Consider the following 19,503-nt stretch of genomic DNA (forward strand, 5'->3'; position numbering starts at 1 on the left):
ACACATCTTAATGCTTTGTTTGTGTTTTTGTGGCCACACGGATGCTGTGTTGTCCTGTTGTAGGCTTTAATTTTGAGTATGCACACATGAGATCTAAATACTGTGGTTCTAACACTATAATTGTTTTGTATGCATTAGAGTCAGATAACTGGAGCACATTAATAACCCGGTTAATTACAATGTAAAGTTATTCACTCTATAGAGGCTCTTTCTCTCTATTGAGTTCACTAGACACTTGTCTAGATCAGTCGCCTTGTTAGTCTGATATTGTTTGTGTCTGTGTTTCCCCGTCTGTGTGTGTATATGCATCTAGGCTTTTGGCAGAGAAACGCAGTGAGGTGGGGGATCAGATAAACAAGCTGCGTAACGGCCTTTTCAAGATCAGCGACACACGGGAAAAGGTGGAGGCCATGTCTGTGGAGCTGGAGGAGGCCAAGAAGCAGGTGGCTGAGTTTCAGATACAGTGTGAGGAGTACCTGTCGGTCATTGTGCAGCAGAAGAGAGAGGCTGACAAGCAGCAGAAAGTGAGTATCACAAAATATGTTGACATGTGCACAAATTACAAAACACATCAAAGAAATAGTTCGGTTAAAGTATTTACAACCTTCTTTTCTACCCAACTAACCCAGACATGATATTGGATTATGTTATTAAAGTAAAATTAGGGGTTTGTGTTGAAGTGTATGTGGTGGTTTGCATGTGGTATTTATAAAGCTAAAAAGACAGAGTTGTGTTTTCATGTCTTTAGGCTGTGAGTGCTAACAGTGAGAAAATTGGAGCTGAAGAGTTACAGTGTAAAGCTATGGCTGACAATGCACAAAGAGACCTGGATGAGGCCCTGCCTGCCCTGGAGGAGGCTATGAAGGTAGATCCATGTCCTGTTAAATGTTTTAACCCAGTTCCTCCCTCTTTGTCTTTCACCTACTTCCCCTCTGCTCCAATGTAACGACTTCATTCATTTGATTGCGTGATTTTGTCTGGTCAGCGGTATACTTTGCCTCCAAGATATTTTCTTTATCTTTCCCATTTTGCATGTAGGCTCTGGAGTCTCTGAATAAGAAGGACATGACAGAGATCAAGTCATACGGCCGTCCCCCAACACTGGTGGAGACAGTGATGGTGGCTGTCATGACTCTTCTGGGCAAAGAGCCTACATGGGCAGAGGCCAAGAGACAGCTGGGTGAGAGACAGCAGCGGTGCAGAGTTTAGAGATGATTGAAAGGAGAGTTGCAAAAGATGAGAAAACTCAGGCTATAACTGTTATAGATATTTATAGATATGGAAAGCTGTAGCTGGGAAGACAGGGATTACATACATTATACTAGAAACTCACTGTTTAATTGTTATTATCTTTACAGTGCTGTACAGCTGTCAGTTTATAAGGAGCAAATATACCAGTGCACTGAGTCAAACAAACAAACTTCCAAACAGCAACAAATTAAACACAATATTTTTTCACAATAAAATAATTAGGATAACACTAAAAAGGTACTGTGATGCGGGGAGAGCACAGCAAAGTCCAAAATAAGGAAGCAGCTCTGTCCCTGTCAAAGTGATGATTTGTAGGAGATTATTAAAACAGAGAGCTACATATGAGAAGATCCAGGCTAAACAACTGTGTGACTCAAATCAAAGTTGCGTCACTAAGGCTGCCTTCAGAGTGACCTCTGGGTCTGCACCCATCTACTTGAATTCAATCATTCAGCCTTATGCTCCTTCTCGGCCACTGCATTCCTCCAAGGAATCCGGTGACGCCATCCCAGCACACAAGGGAAAGTCAATCCAGACTGTTCTGGTCTGTGCTTCTCTAATGGTGGAACAAGCCTCTGCATACTATCAGAGCAGAGGTGTTCCTCTCCATCTTCAAGAGACTCTAAGAGACTCTTGAAAACTCTTTCTCTAAAAACCCATCATCTCTAACTATCACTTATTATGTACTCCTGGTGCACCTCTTTAATACAGTCTGATTGCACTTAGTAAATAGCTGTAGTACTTAATTATCTGAAGCTTTCCTACTGTACTGAAGCTCACTGGCTTGTAAGTCAGTTTGGATAAAGGTGTCAAGTGCCAAATGATTAAATGTAAATGTAAATTCAAAAGAAGCTTTATTGACATGGCATTGTGATGTTTCCGGTAGGTGAGTCCAATTTCATCAAAACACTGGTTAACTTTGACAAGGACAATATATCGGACCGTGTGCTGAAGAAGATTGGTCAGTTCTGCAGACAGGTGGACTTCCAGCCAGACATCATCGGCAAAGTGTCGCTGGCTGCAAAGTCTCTCTGCATGTGGGTCAGAGCCATGGAGGTAAGAGCCTGTCACCGACACACACACCATCTCATTCATTCAACTCAAAGGGGTACACAAAATTTGGTAATTCATTATTTTTTGTATAGTTAGGTGTTAAACGCGCTGTGCTAATTTTGGCACAGTGCACGCTGTGAGCAGAAGCAATTACAAAACAATGAGAAAATATATATATGAACAAATAGGAAGCAAAACTAAATATATGTATATGTACACTGTTCCCTCAGGTTTATGGGACTATCTTCAGAGTGGTGGAGCCAAAGAGAGCCCTGCTGAACGCTGCCACGTCCCAGCTGGCAGAGAAACAGGCGGCACTCGCTGAGTCCCAGAACAAACTACGAGAGGTGTGGAACCCAGTGCATCCAGCAGCCGCCTGATAGATGTCTTGACTTTAGACTCTAGAGCGTGTCAAGTCAATATTATATATGAAAATGTAGTAGTAGAATTGTGGAAAGTCCAGTTTCCACATGACAAGACCAGTAATTAATTGATTTTGTTTCTGTGTGTGTGTGTGTGAGAGCAGTTGGCAGAGGAGTTAGATAAGCTGAAAAAGCAGCACGGTGAGAAACTGGCCATGAAGGAGAATTTGAAGAGGAAGTCAGATGATATGGAGGTGAAGCTGGACCGAGCTGACAAACTGGTGACTGGACTTGCTGGAGAGAGGGTCCGCTGGGAAGAGAGAGTTGCTGTAGGTCATGCACACACAACGTGATGAACACAAACGCACACACACCTTGATGACTTTGAAGTCAACATCCTTCTAGGGGTTGGTTGAAAACGGATAATACACGACCTGTTTAATCTGTCTGTGTGTATGCTTCAGGGTCTTGAGGAGAACATGGGATACCTTGTAGGAGACTGTTTGCTCGCTGCATCTTTCCTGTCCTACATGGGACCCTTCCTCTCCAACTACAGAGACGAGCTGCTTGCCATCTGGATGAAGGAGGTGAGACACACACCTGAACACGTCATGTAAAAACTATGTGTCCAACACAACCCATGTTTCTTTCTTTCCTCCCTCCTGCACTCTGCTCAGGTCCGGGACCTGCAGATTGCCTGCACACCAGGGTTCAGTTTTGCAGTTTTTCTGTCCAAACCTACAGCGGTGAGGGAGTGGAATATTCAGGGCCTGCCCTCTGATGCATTCTCTACAGAGAACGGAGTTGTTGTCACCCGCGGAAACCGGTCAGTAACACTAAGACCTCATTTGTTAATAAATGGTTAAATTACTTGTTACAACTGTAGTCTGGTAAGACTGCTCAGTTCGACGTTACAGCCTTTGCTTTTGTTCATTTTGTTTTTGGTTGTGTTCACTTGATATGATATCAGTTAGTCAGTCAGAAAACTTTAAACTTTATTTATCCCGCAAGGGGATACATTACATTCAAAGCTGTCAGTGGTATTGGCTTCACATCAGCTAATCATTTGCTATTTGCTGTTCAGCAATCTAATAGCAAAAAAGGAGTTAAAGTAGCAGTTTGTCTTCCTTAGGTAGGCATAGTATCACCATCTTGAACGCATCAACACACAATGTCCCGAAAGGATGTGGTCAGGATGTCCAGTAATACTTTTTGCTTTCCTGACAACCTGCTTCTTCCACACCGAAGCCAAGTCACTTCACTGGACTACCATAACCTTGGAGGAAACCTTCACAATCATGTGCAAACTGTTGTATTCCATTAAACCAACATATGAAACAGAATGTTAAAAGATTTGCAATAAAACAATGATAACAGACACACAACATATTATTTGAAACATTAAAAGAGAATGTTTGAAATGTGTGTTTCTGACTGTAAATACAATTGTACTTAATGTATTTCTTACCCTTCTCTGAAGATGGCCACTGATGGTGGACCCTCAGGGCCAAGCTCTGAAGTGGATCAAGAACATGGAGATGAGTAGAGTAAGTCTTGACTCAGCCAAACATATTCTGATTGTTTTTGTTAATCCAGTGGGGTCTTTAGGGTTTGGCAGTTCAGTATCTGGATCAATGATGAATATTTAAGTACCTGCATATAGCACATATGCCAACACAATATAAAAACTGATGCTAGGTTGTTTGACAGTTTTACTGATACATAGCTTGAAGATACATTTAAAGAGGGCTCTTGGTATTTGAGAAAACTCCACACTTTGTATTAATTATATATGCTATACTTCTGTTCTCAAATTAAAACACATTTTAGATATTCACTGAGTATATACTGAACTGAAATGAAACACCCCTTCCAGTAGCTGCACTGGAATAGAACTTTTCATTTGAACATTACATCTGTCCTGATAGACAGGATGTTTTCTTGTGTTTTATCTCTGTTATCTCCAGCTGTACTCAGGTCTCTCTTGGAAAAGATATCTTGATATATTGACCACCTGCTTATTAGAATGGATTATAGATAATCAATTCTCTTTCTCTCCTCCTATGTGTGTGCACATGTGCAGGGTCTGAAAGTAATTGACTTTCAAATGCCAGACTACCTGCGGGTGCTAGAAAATGCCATCCAGTTCGGGAACCCTGTTTTGCTGCAGAATGTCCAGGAGGAGTTGGACCCATCTCTGAATCCAATTCTCAACAAGTCCTTGACACGGATAGGTCAGACATACATACACAAATTAATATATCTCCAGCTAAATATGAGTGGGTGCCTGAGTCTATGGGGATTGTGGGGATTTGCTTTCACCAGGTGGCAGGCTGCTGTTGAAGCTGGGTGATAAGGAGGTGGAGTACAGTCCAGAGTTTCGTTTCTACATCACCACCAAACTGTCCAACCCACACTACACACCAGAAATCTCCACAAAGACCACCATAGTCAACTTTGCCGTCAAGGAGCAGGTGTGTGGGCGTGGGTGTGCATGTGTGTGCATGTGTGTGCATCTTTGATTTTTTTTTCTTGTGTATTGCACTCTAATGTGCTCTAGTTCATTGTTATGCATTTCTCTGTGTATCCACATGTGTGTGTGTGTGTGTGTGTGTGTGTGTGTAGGGACTGGAGGCCCAACTGTTGGGAATAGTGGTTCGTAAGGAGCGTCCAGATCTAGAAGAACAGAAGGACTCATTAGTGATCAGCATTGCTTCTGGCAAGAGAAGCTTACAGGAACTGGAGGATGAGATCCTAAGGTTGTTCAACATTTTTTATAGATTGACAGATACTTAAAGTTTCCCAGGAAAATTTAGAAACATATAGTAATCATATTTTATACATATTTTGTATCAAATTAAGTTGAAATATCCAACATGATTATGAATGGTAATGGTGGAATTATTAGTGGAGAGGAGGAATTGATACCAGCAGTGAGTCATAGCATTTGTGGTAAAAAAAAAAAAAAAAAAAAAAAAATCAGCAGCAGTAGTGAAGATAAAGAGCAAATGTTATTCTTGGTCTATCTTTATCTTCTGTACCAGGCTGCTGAATGAGGCGACTGGGTCATTGCTGGAGGATGTGCAGCTGGTGAACACCCTTCAGACTTCCAAAGTGACTTCCACTGAGGTCTCAGAGCAGCTGGAGAGCAGTGAACAGACTGAGATCATGATTGACTCTGCTAGAGAGGTCAGGTTGGAGGGATGAAGGGATCGGGGCAGAGCGGGATTGATGCTTTTTACTGGTTCTTAAACAAATTGCAAACATAATCTTGTCATTCTTTAAACTCAAAGAAGCCGTATCTGTAGTGCATGTGCATTTGCATAGAATATACTAACCGTAAGTGCTGGATCTTAACAGGCCTATCGCCCATGTGCCCAGCGAGCCTCCATTCTCTTCTTCATCCTAAATGACATGGGCCGCATCGACCCCATGTACCAGTTCTCACTGGATGCCTACATTAACCTCTTCAACCTCAGCATAGAAAAGAGCAAGCGCAGCCACAAGCTGGAGGAAAGGATCATCAACCTCAATGAGTACCACACATATGCAGTGTACAGGTGAGCAAGGACGCATCGAGAGAGGCATTCTGTCCACTGTGGAGTGACTCTAGCTAACCCAGTGTGTTGTCCTCTGCAGGTACACGTGTCAAGGTCTATTTGAGGTCCATAAGCTTCTCTTCAGCTTCCACATGTGTGCCAAAATCCTGGAGGTGGCTGGCAAACTCAACATGGATGAGTACAGTTTCTTCCTCCGAGGAGGAATTGTAAGAAAACACTGAATATACACAAACATTTCTTGTCTGCCTAATCTGTAGAATAATCCAACTGGACAAATGTTTTACTTTCAAGTACACTTCGTCTTCCAATAGATATTTTGTAAAACAATGTAAAAGTTGTGCTTCCCTTCATAGCCCCTTCATTCACAGTGTGTTTCCCAAGTTTGAACTATCTTTCTTCACCAGCGCCATTTTTTAATGTACAGTATATGGAGCTGGCATGATTCTGTATGAGTAGTGTGTGTGGGTGTATGTATTGATATACTGATGTTTGACTGCTGATAGGCTGGTTGGTGTGTTTTTAGGTACTTGATAAGGCAGCTCAGATGGACAACCCGTGTACCAGTTGGCTGGTAGACTCCAGCTGGGACAACATCACAGAGCTGAGTGAACTGCCCAACTTCCACGGCATCACATCCTCCTTTGAACAGTACCCACAAGAATGGAGCCGCTGGTTCACCAGTGCTGAGCCAGAGGATACTGTGTTACCAGGTCTGTGTATATTGTGGGAGGGTTTCCCTTTTGTTTTTCCTTTTTTCTTTTTTATGTACTGATGGAAATTCCTCTCACTTGGAACAATTCAATTGGAGCAGAGTTGATTTGTGAGGGAGCCACCAACACATGCTATATATCTGTGTTTCGACAGGTTTCACCTTTGTGCTAAAGTTATACTGTATGAGTTTGTAGTATGTTATACACCAGTGATGATAAATATGAAAATGTATATGCTGCTGTTTCTGACAACTAAGTATTAATAATGGTTGAAGACTAGAAGATCGAGAGGGAGAGAGTGTCTGGGTTTGCATGTGATGTCTTTTTTATATATCAGGAGGAATTAGATTTGACAAAGTTTGACTGAGTAGTACCTTCTTTCACCCTTGAATTCTCTCCCTTGTCCCTTCCTGTCTGTTTTTTTTCTAGGTGACTGGGAGAATAAATGTAATGAGCTCCAGAAGATGTTGATAGTGCGCTCTCTGCGTCAGGACCGCGTCTCCTTCTGTGTCACCTCCTTCATTGTTAGCAACCTTGGCTATTGCTTTGTGGAGCCGCCTGTTCTCGACATGAAGGCTGTGAGTGTCAGCTCTTGTCCTTTTAACCAATGTTGAATTTAGTTTTTTTTTTTTTTAATTTGATGTATGCATAGTGTGCTTGATCTGATTTATGTTGTATGCTGGTTGTAGCTCACTGGGGGGGGGGGGAAATCACACGTTTACACTGTCTCACTTTATTTGTCCTTTTTTGCTGATTCTTCTCTCTCTGCTCTCTCCCCAGATTGTGGAGGAATCTACCAGCAACAGTCCTTTGATTTTTGTTCTGTCTCCTGGGGTAGACCCCACGGGGGCCCTGCTGCAGCTGGCTGAGGCCTCTGGCATGAGCAAGAACTTCCATGCTCTCTCTCTGGGCCAGGGACAGGCCCCCATTGCCAAGAGCATGATAGAAGATGGCGTCAAAAATGGTACACCAGTTTCTCTGTTCAGCCTCTGTTTTATTTCATATCATTTTCTCATAATATTTGAAAACATGTTTTTATCTGTTTCATCAGCTTCTCAAGCCCTCCTTTTGCCTTCACAGGTCACTGGGTGTTCCTTGCCAACTGCCACCTCTCTCTCTCATGGATGCCTGACCTGGACAAGCTGGTGGAGCAGCTACAAGTGCAGAAGCCCCACCCAGACTTCAGACTCTGGCTCAGCTCTTCGCCACACCCTGAATTTCCTATTACCATCCTGCAGGCCAGCATCAAGATGACCACCGAACCACCAAAGGTGCATGTCCTCGCACACATGGTTTCCCAAATATGTACTGCACAGGCATATAGAGGGTATGCGTTTACGTCACGTTGCCCTCGGCAACGCCCCGTTCGATCGGACTGAGTGGCAAAACAAGCGTCCCTCAACATGCTGGCGGATAGCGGTGGACTCATAAACTGGATAAAATATCTTATATCAAAACAAATTGATGTCAAAAGGAATCGACAACCAGCTCCCCAAAACTGTCTGCTCCACTGACACTTCCTGTAACACACAGAGTGACCGCGGTACCTGCAGAGTGACTGACAGGCTGCTTACTGTGCAGAGGGACGAGATTACAGCTGTTACTGTCGTCCTGACTGTGACTCCCGACACTAAAACACGAGCTGCTTTTATTCTGAAAAACTCTGACCAGTCAAACTGTAGGATGTGTTAGAGGACTAATTTATCTGTCTAAATATCATAACTATGACACCTGAAACTGTAAACACAGCTGATCGATCAAAAAAAATGACCGCTCCAGTGAATTTACTTTCCGTCATTGAGAACAGGTTCTTGAATGTAACTCGGTCAAAGTGAGACGTATCCTCAAGATTTTTAGCAGCTCTGTTAGGTCATGCATGCTTTACATGCTGGCAAAGCTAGACATGTCAGACTTGTGTGGGCTCGGAGAAAATCGCTTCGTTACTTGCTCGTTTTTAAACTTTGGCGGCTCTGCCACTCGTCTTTTTGCCACTCAGTGGACGTTCCACAGCGACTTCCGAGTACCGTGACGTCATGTGCATACCCTCTATTGTGTAGACAAACATAATGTACATGACAACAAACCTATGCAGGGGCTGTTAAGTTTTGTCTCCCACATGTGTTTTACAGTAAAATATGCATCCTACTGTCTCCTTAGTGTTAACACTGCTTTCTGTCCTCAGGGTGTGAAGGCCAACATGAAACGTCTGTACCAGCTGGTGACTGAGACACAGTTCACGCGCTGCTCCAGACCTGTCTTCTACCGGAAGCTGCTCTTCTCCCTCTGCTTCTTCCACAGCATCCTGCTGGAAAGGAAGAAGTTTCTACAGCTGGGCTGGAACATTGTCTACGGCTTCAATGATTCTGACTTTGAGGTCTGGGCCTCATCTGATACAGAAGGAGAGAGTGACAGCTATCAGAAAGAAAAGGCCAAAAATGAAACTAGGAGATTAATGTGTTTTTTAGTCTATAGTAGTTATAGATGGTGGTAATGAATGGTACAGTAACGATGATCATAGAGTGGTGGTGACTGAGTGATATTTCTGCTTGACTGATGTTTTCTAGTCAGTAATCTGCCCTAAACCACAAATGTAGGCTTAAGTCAAGCAGAGAGGCCGTTTTACAGGCTGTCAGAGTAAAGGCTGATCAGACTGATGGATAATGACAGTCTACTTCAAGTGCATGAGTCTGATCAGTACTTATGGCCTTTTGTTAAAATGTCTGTCTCTCCACTCCATCTTATCTCTACAGAAGATCATTTCACTTGCCCTCAGTGTGATGTTCTGCATTTCAAAGTCACTGGGTTAAACAGTGTTCTTGGTGCTCCACCAGGTGAGTGAGAGTCTGCTGAGTCTGTACCTGGATGAGTATGAGGAGATTCCCTGGGACGCTCTCAAGTACCTGATCGCTGGGGTCAACTATGGAGGTCATGTCACAGACGACTGGGACAGACGACTTCTAACCACATACATCAATGACTACTTCTGTGATGCTGCTGTCAGCCAGACCTTCTTCAAGTGAGACGCTGGAACACACAAACACACACACACAAACTCACATAGTCATTTTAAAACTTATTTTTGTATGGGAACACGTGACGATACTGCAATTCTCCTTTAAAATCATTTTCCTGAGTAGTAGCTGCACTACAGCAGCAGAGTCCATGTCAACGCCCTGTTATAGCACCTTGCAGGTCACAGAGTGCCAGCGCTACCAAGTGGTCAATCAGATTATTGCAGCCTAAAGGCATGAACACTGACATGGGCTGTCCTCACCTTCTTTTTTTTTTTTTTTTATTTCTTGCACAAATGTTGTGTCAATCCCTTTTATTTATAATCAACCACCTGGAAAATATTTAATGCCCCAATTAAAGTAACATGGACTATATGAAAAATACTGTACATACCACTAGAAATATACAGTGTATAGAATAAGCTCTCTTGAACTGCATCAGGGAATGTGAGTCAAAGGACTGTTTGCAGGTATGGTGGGGGTCAGTGAGTGTCATGCACTACAATGAAAACACAAAACCTGCAGCTGCCTCTGGTAGAACATTTATTCAGATATTTTCAATACACTATACTATATACAGTATATATAACACTATATACATTTATGATTTCATTCTTAGGGCCGTTGCTGCTTTTCTTGAGTTATTATGCTGAAAAACATTAGATGAGATGAAAATAATCTCTACAGGGAAACTAGGTCACGGGTCATTGCATTGACAGGAAATACAGTTGAGAGAACAATAGCTCTAACACTGTGCTCTGAAACTCTTGAAGCTGTTTGCCATTGAAACAGTGTATTAATGGTAATGGTACAAATGAAAGTAAAATTAAATATCTCTGTTTGGGTCTAGTTGTTTCTATTGATAGAGAGAGACTCATAAGGTAGAATGAACAGTATGTTCAGAAATAAGTTCAAGTGCTTATGTTTAGCTAAGTATTCACATACAAATATGCAAGTTCAATACACATAAATGATCTTCTTTTCCCTGTACCACTGTTTCTAGATATAATTTCATATCACTGACTTTATCCCCTTTCACTCCTCTTTCTCTGTCAGGTTATCCCCCTTAACCTCCTATTACATCCCCCGTGATGGTCCCCAGGCCACATACAGGGATTATATCAACATGCTGCCGCCCACAGAGCACCCCGAGGTGTTTGGCCAGCACCCTAATGCTGATATTGCCAGTCAGATTGCTGAGACCAGAACGCTGTTCGACACCCTGCTCTCCCTGCAGCCCCAGGTCACCAGCCCCACTGCTGGAGGGGCTAGACCAAGTAGAGAAGACAAGGTAAGGAGAGGGTGGAAGGGCAGAGATGACTAGTTAAGTAAATTAAACTTTCATAAGATGAGCTATACACATTTTATATCTGCACCATAGTTCAGCAGTATCCTGGCCTGTTCATCTCTATTATAAAGTACTGTATGTAACAGAGATTAATTTAAACCTCTCCATGTAAGTACAGTCTTTTTTAAACGTTCTCTGCTCTTTAAAACTAATCATCCTCACTCTTTCTGCCATTCAGTTTGAGCTCATAGTCAACTGAAGGTTATTGGGCACATATGAGCACAAATGTTGAAAAGTTGCCCCTCATGAAGAAAGTCTTACTAAGTCACCTGCACAGAAATTCAAATTTTTATAAGAGAATCAAAAACCTCACTATTTTACAAGCATTAAAAAACCCAAGTCATATAGTGTGGAGAGTTTTAACAAGAATGGACATTAGACAGAAAGGATATGTGATATTCCTGCCTCTATCTCAGCCCCATCTGTCTGTACGGCCTAGAAGGCATACGAGTACATTAAGGATATATACTGATAATCCTCCAACATTCATTTTTGAAGAGAGTTTTTCATGGTTGATTTGATTTAAAAGACTTAATCTAATACAATTGAATAAAATCAATCCTGTCAGGCCTTTGGAAAGTGCTACAGGTCTTAAGTCATCACAACACAGAAGTAACAACATGTGATTATGGTCACGGTGAATGCCACGGAGCAGAGAGCCAGTAAAAACAAGCCACAGGGAGAACCTTTAGTTTCAGACAGCATATTTTACATGTTTGGAAATGATGTGATCAGTTCTTAATACCTTTCTGTCATATGACAGACCTCACTATTGTTCAGTGAGTTGAACCAAATGCTAATTCTAGTCAGGTTTAATGCACCCTGATTACTCCACTGCTACAAGATGGCTTGTTTTTACCTCCAGTATCATGCTGCCTTTGTTTTCATCTGTTATATTAGTTCCAGTGACATTTGTGGTTATTTTCATCAGTTTCACTGGTGTAGTAAGAGTACTCTCATGTTCAGTATCAGCTGCTGCATAGCAGAGGAGTGTTTGTCCTGGCACATAGATGAATGTTTTCTCTGGCCAAAGTCCCAGATTAGAGCTGGGTGTATGAATAAAATTCTCTATCTTGGTATAATTCTATGTTACAGAATAAATATTGTGATGCAGAACATTTTCTGGAAAATCATTTAAAAGTGTTTATGGATAAAACAACCAAATCTATTCCAAACAAAGGCCACAAAATGGCCTGATGTATCCGTAGAGCGATAGCTACTCCAAACAATTAACAGTTGGAGCAATGAAGGGCCCTCTACATGAAGCCAATGTGTTTTTTTTATTATTTCTCCAAGAATTTCTCACATATCTAATGGTTACACAGCACTAGCAGATGGTCACTGGTGTAATAAGATGCTGATCAGAATCTTTGTGGAGAAAATACAATATAAAGTCTATCAGGAAATCTTAATCTTTTATTGCTTCTACGATTTTATCCTTATTAAATTGATTTGATATGTGTTCTCTTAATCCGTGGCAAAGAAGACTTATATTTACTATTTGTTGATATGCCACAATACTCAAATTGCATCAGACAGAACGACCACATTCTGATCCCACTCTTGTGCCATTTTAAATACTTCTGACCATGTGTTATTTATATGTTTTGCATTCAGGTTTAGATGTGTCTTTGAGCTTGTAACCTCTGAGGTCAAGCCTTAAATGTCTGTTATTGTGAAAGTGATTGGAGTTTTATAATGGTGTCAATAACCACTGTCAGTATCATTCAGTTCCCCTGTAGCTTTTCCTGTGGTTTAGTGTGGTGGAGTTTATGTGGCTGATTTGGAAGGATGTTTTTGTATACTGTACAGCTCTGTGATCTGACTTAGAGTTTCTTCACTTAAAGCACATCTGTGAATTACCTTTGTAATATAACATATCCCACCTGCTTTTGTACAATGTGTCATTGGTGTATCTAGGTGTTAGAGCTGCTGGGAGACGTTCGTGAGAAGATTCCAGCGTTGATTGACTATGAGGGCACTAGGACACTCCTCCAGGACAACCCCTCCCCTCTTAATGTGGTCCTGCTGCAAGAGATCCAGAGATACAACTCCCTGCTGGGCACCATCATGTATGAACTGAGATAGGGACATGTGTGTGTGGGTGTGTGTGTCATATGCTATTGAGTAGAAATGGAAAAATATCAAGGACAGAGGTCTGTGATTTATATGAATGAGGGATCATTTACACAGATAAATGAGTATGAAATGAGAAAATAAGGAATACCATGAGATGGAGACTTAGTAGGCTATTTAGTAGAGTGGTTATTAACCATTCCAAAAACATAAATCTAAATATTATTTGCATTTCATCATCAGGGAGTAAACACAAATACAAATTTAGTCAAATATTGGCTTATATAAGCTCTTACAGAAAGAAACTTGAAACTTGGGCAAATTGATTGCTCTAGAGTTACATCCCTCATGAAATGAATATGCAACAGAGAGCAGTTGCCCAGTTACCCAGCCTGATAGTTTGTGTTTCTATGTGTGAGTGAGTAATTCCAGTAGAACCAGACTAGAAAGCAGTGATGACTAAAGGCCTCAAACAAAGGGTAAAGATAACAGATGTGTTGCTGTAACTGTGTATGTTTGTGTCTTAGTTTGTCCCTGGTGGAGCTGGAGAGGGGGATCAAAGGCTTAGTGGTGATGTCATCCAGCTTGGAGGAGACCTTCCACTGTATTTATGACGCCCGTGTACCACCTCTGTGGGAGAAGGTGCCAGACACACACAAACACACACAGATTTCACCCACAATAGTCCAGACAATTTTATTTCATTCTTCTACAGAACAAGTTCTTCATCAGGTCCCTGTTTATTCTTTGATGATCTTTCCTTCCACTGAAGCATTCTCAACTTCTCTCTTGTTAAAATGTATAAATGTAACACTTACACATACTGTATGTGTGTGCATAACACAAACACCGTATGTGCCATGCACATGCAGTATGAGAGGTGAGACATCCTGATGTAAGAAGTGAGACTGCACCTTCATTTTTATATTCTTCCTTTGTAAAATAGAAGGCACAGACAGGAATGAAGGAGTCTTGCTGATCAATAATATTGAGGCTGTCCTCCCTTTGGAGAAACGAGAGCACTTAAATAACTTAGGACAAAAAAGACTCTCTCACTCAGGCCGAGTGAGAATTACATTTTTTGAAGGTGCTTTGAAAAAGGTAGCAAAGCATGACAGTATCCAAGGTAAACAGTGAAACAATAGCAGCTTTTATTGGCCTGGCTGCGCTGCGCTCTATAATCAAGTATTGACCAAGTTATTTTCCTTGTGCAGGTCACAGATGATGTTTCCATACAGACAGACAGCGATGCTTATTTTTCCATGACTTACTCTGACTTCATGTGCATCTAAGGGTTTCTCCCTACAACAAGTATGACAGGTTTCTATGGTGCGCTGCCATCTAACATTGACCATTCAGATTTCCACTCAGGAGTCTTGAGTATTGATCTTTGTGATCTGATCAACACCAATCACTTCTGCTCTCCTCAGCCAGTCCAACACAGCTGCAGGCATCTCTGTACTGACTCACTGGTCTGTTATTAAAGGTGTATTTATCCATCACTCTGCCTGGCTGCACAGACACACTCTTATTGTTCTCCTCTGTCCAACCACACACACACACAGAGACCCTCGCACACACACTCATACTCACAGTGATGTGGCTCTGGCAGCGTTCCAGCTGTAATTCTGTCTGAACTCTCCATTCTGGCTTCATTATCACTGGACCTCTCTTTGCAGTGGGTAGAGAACACAGGGCGCTGTCAGCCTGGGTCAAGGGGCTAGAAAAGATTCTGGCTACTGTTCAAGTGTGTGCATGCGCATGTGTGTGTGTCCACTGAGCAGGAGTCATGTAGGGCACTTTATGTTCATCTTCAAATGTCTCATTCTGGTGTCATTATAGACTGTGCATAAAAGCATGTATGCATATGTGTTTACGTGTATGTGCGCATGCATGTGTTTATGTGTAGTTGTTGATCAGGTGGAGCATGTCTTGGCCCCCAGTGTCTGAACAAAGCCTACCTACGTCTGTGGACTAATCATAGTGTAATAAGCAAAGTAAACCTTCCAAGGCCTGCTCCACTTTCCTAAAAAGACCCTGAGCTCATTGTGCTCCAGCCAGAGGCTTATTCCTGCTGGGTGTACTGTATGTGTGTGTCTGTGTGTGTATCTGTGTGTGTGTGTGTGTGTGTATCTATTTCCTTTTATAGGAGTATTGGGCAGCTATTAGGGCTGCTGCCTCCAGCTGAGCTTCTCTCTTCTACTGACCACTTGTAAACCAGACAACTTTGTCTTTCACTTTTCTTTTCCGTCTATTTTTGGCTCTCGTCCATTTTTCTGTCTTTCCTCATTCACTGCGTCTTGCTGTTTTTTTGTGTTCTTCAGCTCCTCATACTCATCAGTCTCATTCCTTGTACACCCCCCTTCCAGTGTTCCCTCCATTCTGTGCTCTTCTCTCCCTCTATCTCTTCATGCCTCATCTGGTCGACACAGCAATAACAGCCCCTCATAGACTCTCTGTCCTCCTTATTTATCCCTCCATCCCTGCATCCCTCTCCTCTCCGCCCCTCCTTGGCATGGCAGCCTGTCATTAGTTCTGAGCTCACAGACTCATGGCTTTAATTTTGGCCTGCCTGCCTCTCTGTCTCCGGCCATTTTGTCTCTTATTTCTTCACAAGGCTCTGCCGTCTGTACAAGCGTTGTGCATATGTGATGTGTATTCATACAGAACATTCACTCCTGGGAGGCAAACATACAAAAAGTCCACACACACTCACTCCACTATGCATGTATTTGTATCTTTTATTCTGGCAGGTCTGACAGTTTAGTAGCATAAAATATACAGATTCTATGATAACCTCCAACAATATTAATTCAATCTAAAAGGGTTAGGTCCACTCACTTCAGCCTACATGACTCTGACTTGAGTTCAAAGGTTCAGACGTAAAGACTGTAAAAAGTTGGGGAAAGTCTTCAATTGGTTCAACGGGAGCAGGTGCCAGTGCAAAGATGCATTCACCATAGCAACATTAACAGTTTTTCTTTTCTTTTTTTAGCATCATTTTGCAGCTTATATCCACAGTTCAAATGAGATGAAAGCAAAGAACATTTAACCGAATGATGATGATAAACCTTGCACCGATCAACAAGTATAGCAGTGTTATTATGATTTATTTAGTCAAATAAATGATATAAAAAGTTAAATAAAGAGTTAGTTTTAAACACTTGACAGCGGCCAGACCAAATGCCAAACAAAACTCTGGTCTTTTCACTTTTACTAAGTAATTCAGCCAATTTACAGTTCTGCCCAAAATCATAATCTGTGAGGATCTAGTTTAAATCAGATAATTTAGTGATACTAACTGTCACACCTCAGCATCATTACTTTGATGTGATAGCAAATCAAATCAAGTTATGGAAGTTAAAGTTGTAATGTCAGAATTAATATCACCTTATTTGCAAAATTTCACAGTTCCTCCAAACCCTTTCTGCATCTCTTCCTGTGTGTTGGTCAGACTTCAGTGTGTGTTGTTGGTGAGCACTGGGTGCTACTGCACTCCACTGGGCTTTTTCCCATTGTACTGTATGTAGCTGCCAACAGCTGGAAGCATGAAATGACTGTAGATTTGCCATGTCTCTCTCTCTCTCTCTCTCTCTCTCTCTGTCTCTAGGCATACCCCTCACTGAAGCCCCTGGCAGCCTGGACCAGGGATCTTTGCCAGCGAGTCGATCAGTTTGCGCGCTGGGCAGAGACGGCCCAGCCCCCCGTCTTGTTCTGGCTCTCCGGCTTCACCTTTCCCAACGGTTTCCTCACTGCTGTGCTGCAGTCTTATGCTCGCCAGCATAATGTAAGATTTCACATGGACAGAAAAAGACAGTTATTAGTGAAGCACAGCGCCAGAAACCACAGTTTATATTATCTTTCTTGTGACTGAAGGTCATGCATTTCTGAATGTATCTAGTAGGACTTGTCAGTTTAATGTATGCCCTGTTAAATCTTTGCAGCACATACAATACACAATTAAACACACCCTGGGAAATGCTTGCTGATGCTGACACAGTTGCTCCCTGCACCGGCTTGGCAAACACAAGCTGCTGAACACTCGTTTCCCTTTCCTCTTTGGAGTCCATACATTAATCTCAGCCTCTCACAGCCAACAACCACCACACACGCTATTGTGCATTAGTCGACTTGAGCAATTCATCTAACAAATGTGTATTTATACCTCTCAGTTGCAAGGCTCTGCTGCAGTGAAATGGACTTTTGGACCAGTCATAGTAGCAGCAACATGGTGTCCACCAGCAGATAACACTGTGTGAAACTGTTGTTGCAGATATCAGTGGACACGCTGTCCTGGGAGTTCATAGTATCCACTGTGGATGACAGCAACCTCCTTGACCCCCCTAAGGTGACTCCCTCCACACACATTTCTGTTCCATGAAGATATACATAAGCCGGCCATCAGAGCACTTTTTGTGAGGCCTTCAGCTTTCAGCAGCCGTTGCCACTTTCCAGCACAATTTCATTTCTACTCAAACTTTGACAGATTTCCTGAAAAACGTATTTTTATTCACAGCGGCACACCGCTTTGTGCCTCTCTCTCCCAATCCAACAAATCCACTCTCATATTTTTTTCTTGTCCTATGGAGCAGGTTTCACAATCCCAATTTTGACAGAGGGGTAAAATGTTTTTCACTTCTCCCACTGTGTCATTGTAACTCTCTATTTGTCACTCACTTCATCTCATTTTATTCTTCTCTCTATCAATTCCTCTGTGTTTCTCCCACCTGTTTCTACATTTTACCTCCCTGTGCTGCTCCAAAACCAGGACACACTTCAAACTTTTCATTTTATTTATGTTCATTTCCCCTCATGTCTCTCTATATTTCCATCTGTCCTAACATGTCTTTTTCTGGTCCCTCCTCACTCTATCCCTCATGGCAGACTGCTTTCCATCCTCCTCTCTTTTTTTCTGCCACTCAGCCCTCCCCTTCCCCATGTTCTCACCCCTCCCTTCTCTCCCCTCTACCCGTTACATTAGCTAATTGGCATGGCTGTTTGTCATAAACATTTTTTCAAAGCTGTATGCGTGTCATCTCCAAGTGTTTACATCTCACGCCCCTTCCCTCCTTTAACTTGTGTCTGTGTTTATGCCCTCTCCCCCCTCTCCTCTCCTCCAGGACGGGGTATATATCAGAGGTCTGTACCTGGAGGGGGCAGGTTGGGACAAGAGTAACTCCTGTCTGGTGGAAGCTGAGCCCATGCAGATGGTCTGTCCCGTCCCCACCATCCACTTCAAGCCTGTGGAGAACCGCAAGAAAATGGGAAAGAGTGAGTGGCTGAATACTTTTTGTCGGGGAATGTCCTCATTGCATTTCACCAACATACTTTCCATCTTCATCTCCTAGTATTTTTACATTTATTTTGAATGATTCATTTTTGGTTTCTTGTTTGCTCTCTCTTGCACGTAGTTTGTGATCTCATACCCTGTGGTTCAACGGTCTCAACTCTGTTCCTCTGTCTCTCTTGTGTGTGTGTGTGTGTGTGTGTGTGTGTGTGTGTGTGTGTGTGTGTAGGTGTATACCTGTGCCCATGTTACTACTTCCCAGTGCGTTCAGGTGGAGCAGGCCGGGCATCTTTTGTGGTCGGTGTAGAGGTGAAATCTGGAGCTGTGACCCCAGACCACTGGATCAAGAGAGGGACTGCTCTTCTCATGAGCCTGGACAGCTGAAGGCCTTAACATACAAACACTCACACTGACACTTTAAATTGTATTATTTATTGTTTTAAACTTTTATAGTATGCAGCTCGTTCAATCTAATGTAGCCATAAATAATAATTCATTCATTTACAATTCCTAGTAAGTTCTTTTTGTCGTCTTCTTCCTCTCTGCCGTCAGCTGACCGATTATTCACTCCTCTCCTCAGACCTGCATCAGTCTTTCCATGTTGACCCCCGTTTATCCTGCTCACACAGACTGGAAATAGTTTCCTACTGTGAAGTGTTGTGCTGTACTGGAAACTTGTGCCTTTGTAACATCTGGATCAGTGACTGTCTGGACATGGAAGTGTGTGTTGTGCTCATAGAATTCCTGATGTAATCTGTCTATCTTGTGTTAACATAACAGCTTCACCAAAGTACCTGTGTGCAGACATTCTGATGCTATAAGAAATAAAATATCTGCAAAATATC

General features: G+C 42.3%; 1 protein-coding gene across 1 annotated transcript in view; it reads left to right on the forward strand.

Moving 5' to 3' along the window:
* dnah2 (dynein, axonemal, heavy chain 2) overlaps positions 1-19,158 on the forward strand; it is a gene marked incomplete at its 5' end in the record, with an annotated part of 60,443 nt that extends 41,285 nt beyond the window's left edge. Inside the window, 28 exons of the mRNA XM_083993138.1 lie at positions 314-524; positions 749-865; positions 1,039-1,180; positions 2,138-2,307; positions 2,535-2,651; positions 2,831-2,995; positions 3,131-3,253; positions 3,344-3,492; positions 4,147-4,213; positions 4,750-4,900; positions 4,992-5,140; positions 5,292-5,425; positions 5,711-5,855; positions 6,027-6,226; positions 6,306-6,432; positions 6,750-6,936; positions 7,366-7,514; positions 7,717-7,900; positions 8,017-8,207; positions 9,119-9,310; positions 9,768-9,952; positions 11,004-11,238; positions 13,216-13,367; positions 13,899-14,013; positions 16,982-17,158; positions 17,645-17,719; positions 18,492-18,642; positions 18,888-19,158. Of these exons, the coding sequence (XP_083849264.1) occupies positions 314-524; positions 749-865; positions 1,039-1,180; positions 2,138-2,307; positions 2,535-2,651; positions 2,831-2,995; positions 3,131-3,253; positions 3,344-3,492; positions 4,147-4,213; positions 4,750-4,900; positions 4,992-5,140; positions 5,292-5,425; positions 5,711-5,855; positions 6,027-6,226; positions 6,306-6,432; positions 6,750-6,936; positions 7,366-7,514; positions 7,717-7,900; positions 8,017-8,207; positions 9,119-9,310; positions 9,768-9,952; positions 11,004-11,238; positions 13,216-13,367; positions 13,899-14,013; positions 16,982-17,158; positions 17,645-17,719; positions 18,492-18,642; positions 18,888-19,042 (4,315 nt within the window). The 3' untranslated portion in view covers positions 19,043-19,158. The remainder of the gene's footprint in view (positions 1-313; positions 525-748; positions 866-1,038; positions 1,181-2,137; positions 2,308-2,534; positions 2,652-2,830; positions 2,996-3,130; positions 3,254-3,343; positions 3,493-4,146; positions 4,214-4,749; positions 4,901-4,991; positions 5,141-5,291; positions 5,426-5,710; positions 5,856-6,026; positions 6,227-6,305; positions 6,433-6,749; positions 6,937-7,365; positions 7,515-7,716; positions 7,901-8,016; positions 8,208-9,118; positions 9,311-9,767; positions 9,953-11,003; positions 11,239-13,215; positions 13,368-13,898; positions 14,014-16,981; positions 17,159-17,644; positions 17,720-18,491; positions 18,643-18,887) is intronic.
* Positions 19,159-19,503: the final 345 nt, after the last annotated feature.

Source organism: Trachurus trachurus, assembly GCF_905171665.1.
Source record: "Trachurus trachurus genome assembly, chromosome: 18".
Taxonomy (NCBI): domain Eukaryota; kingdom Metazoa; phylum Chordata; class Actinopteri; order Carangiformes; family Carangidae; genus Trachurus; species Trachurus trachurus.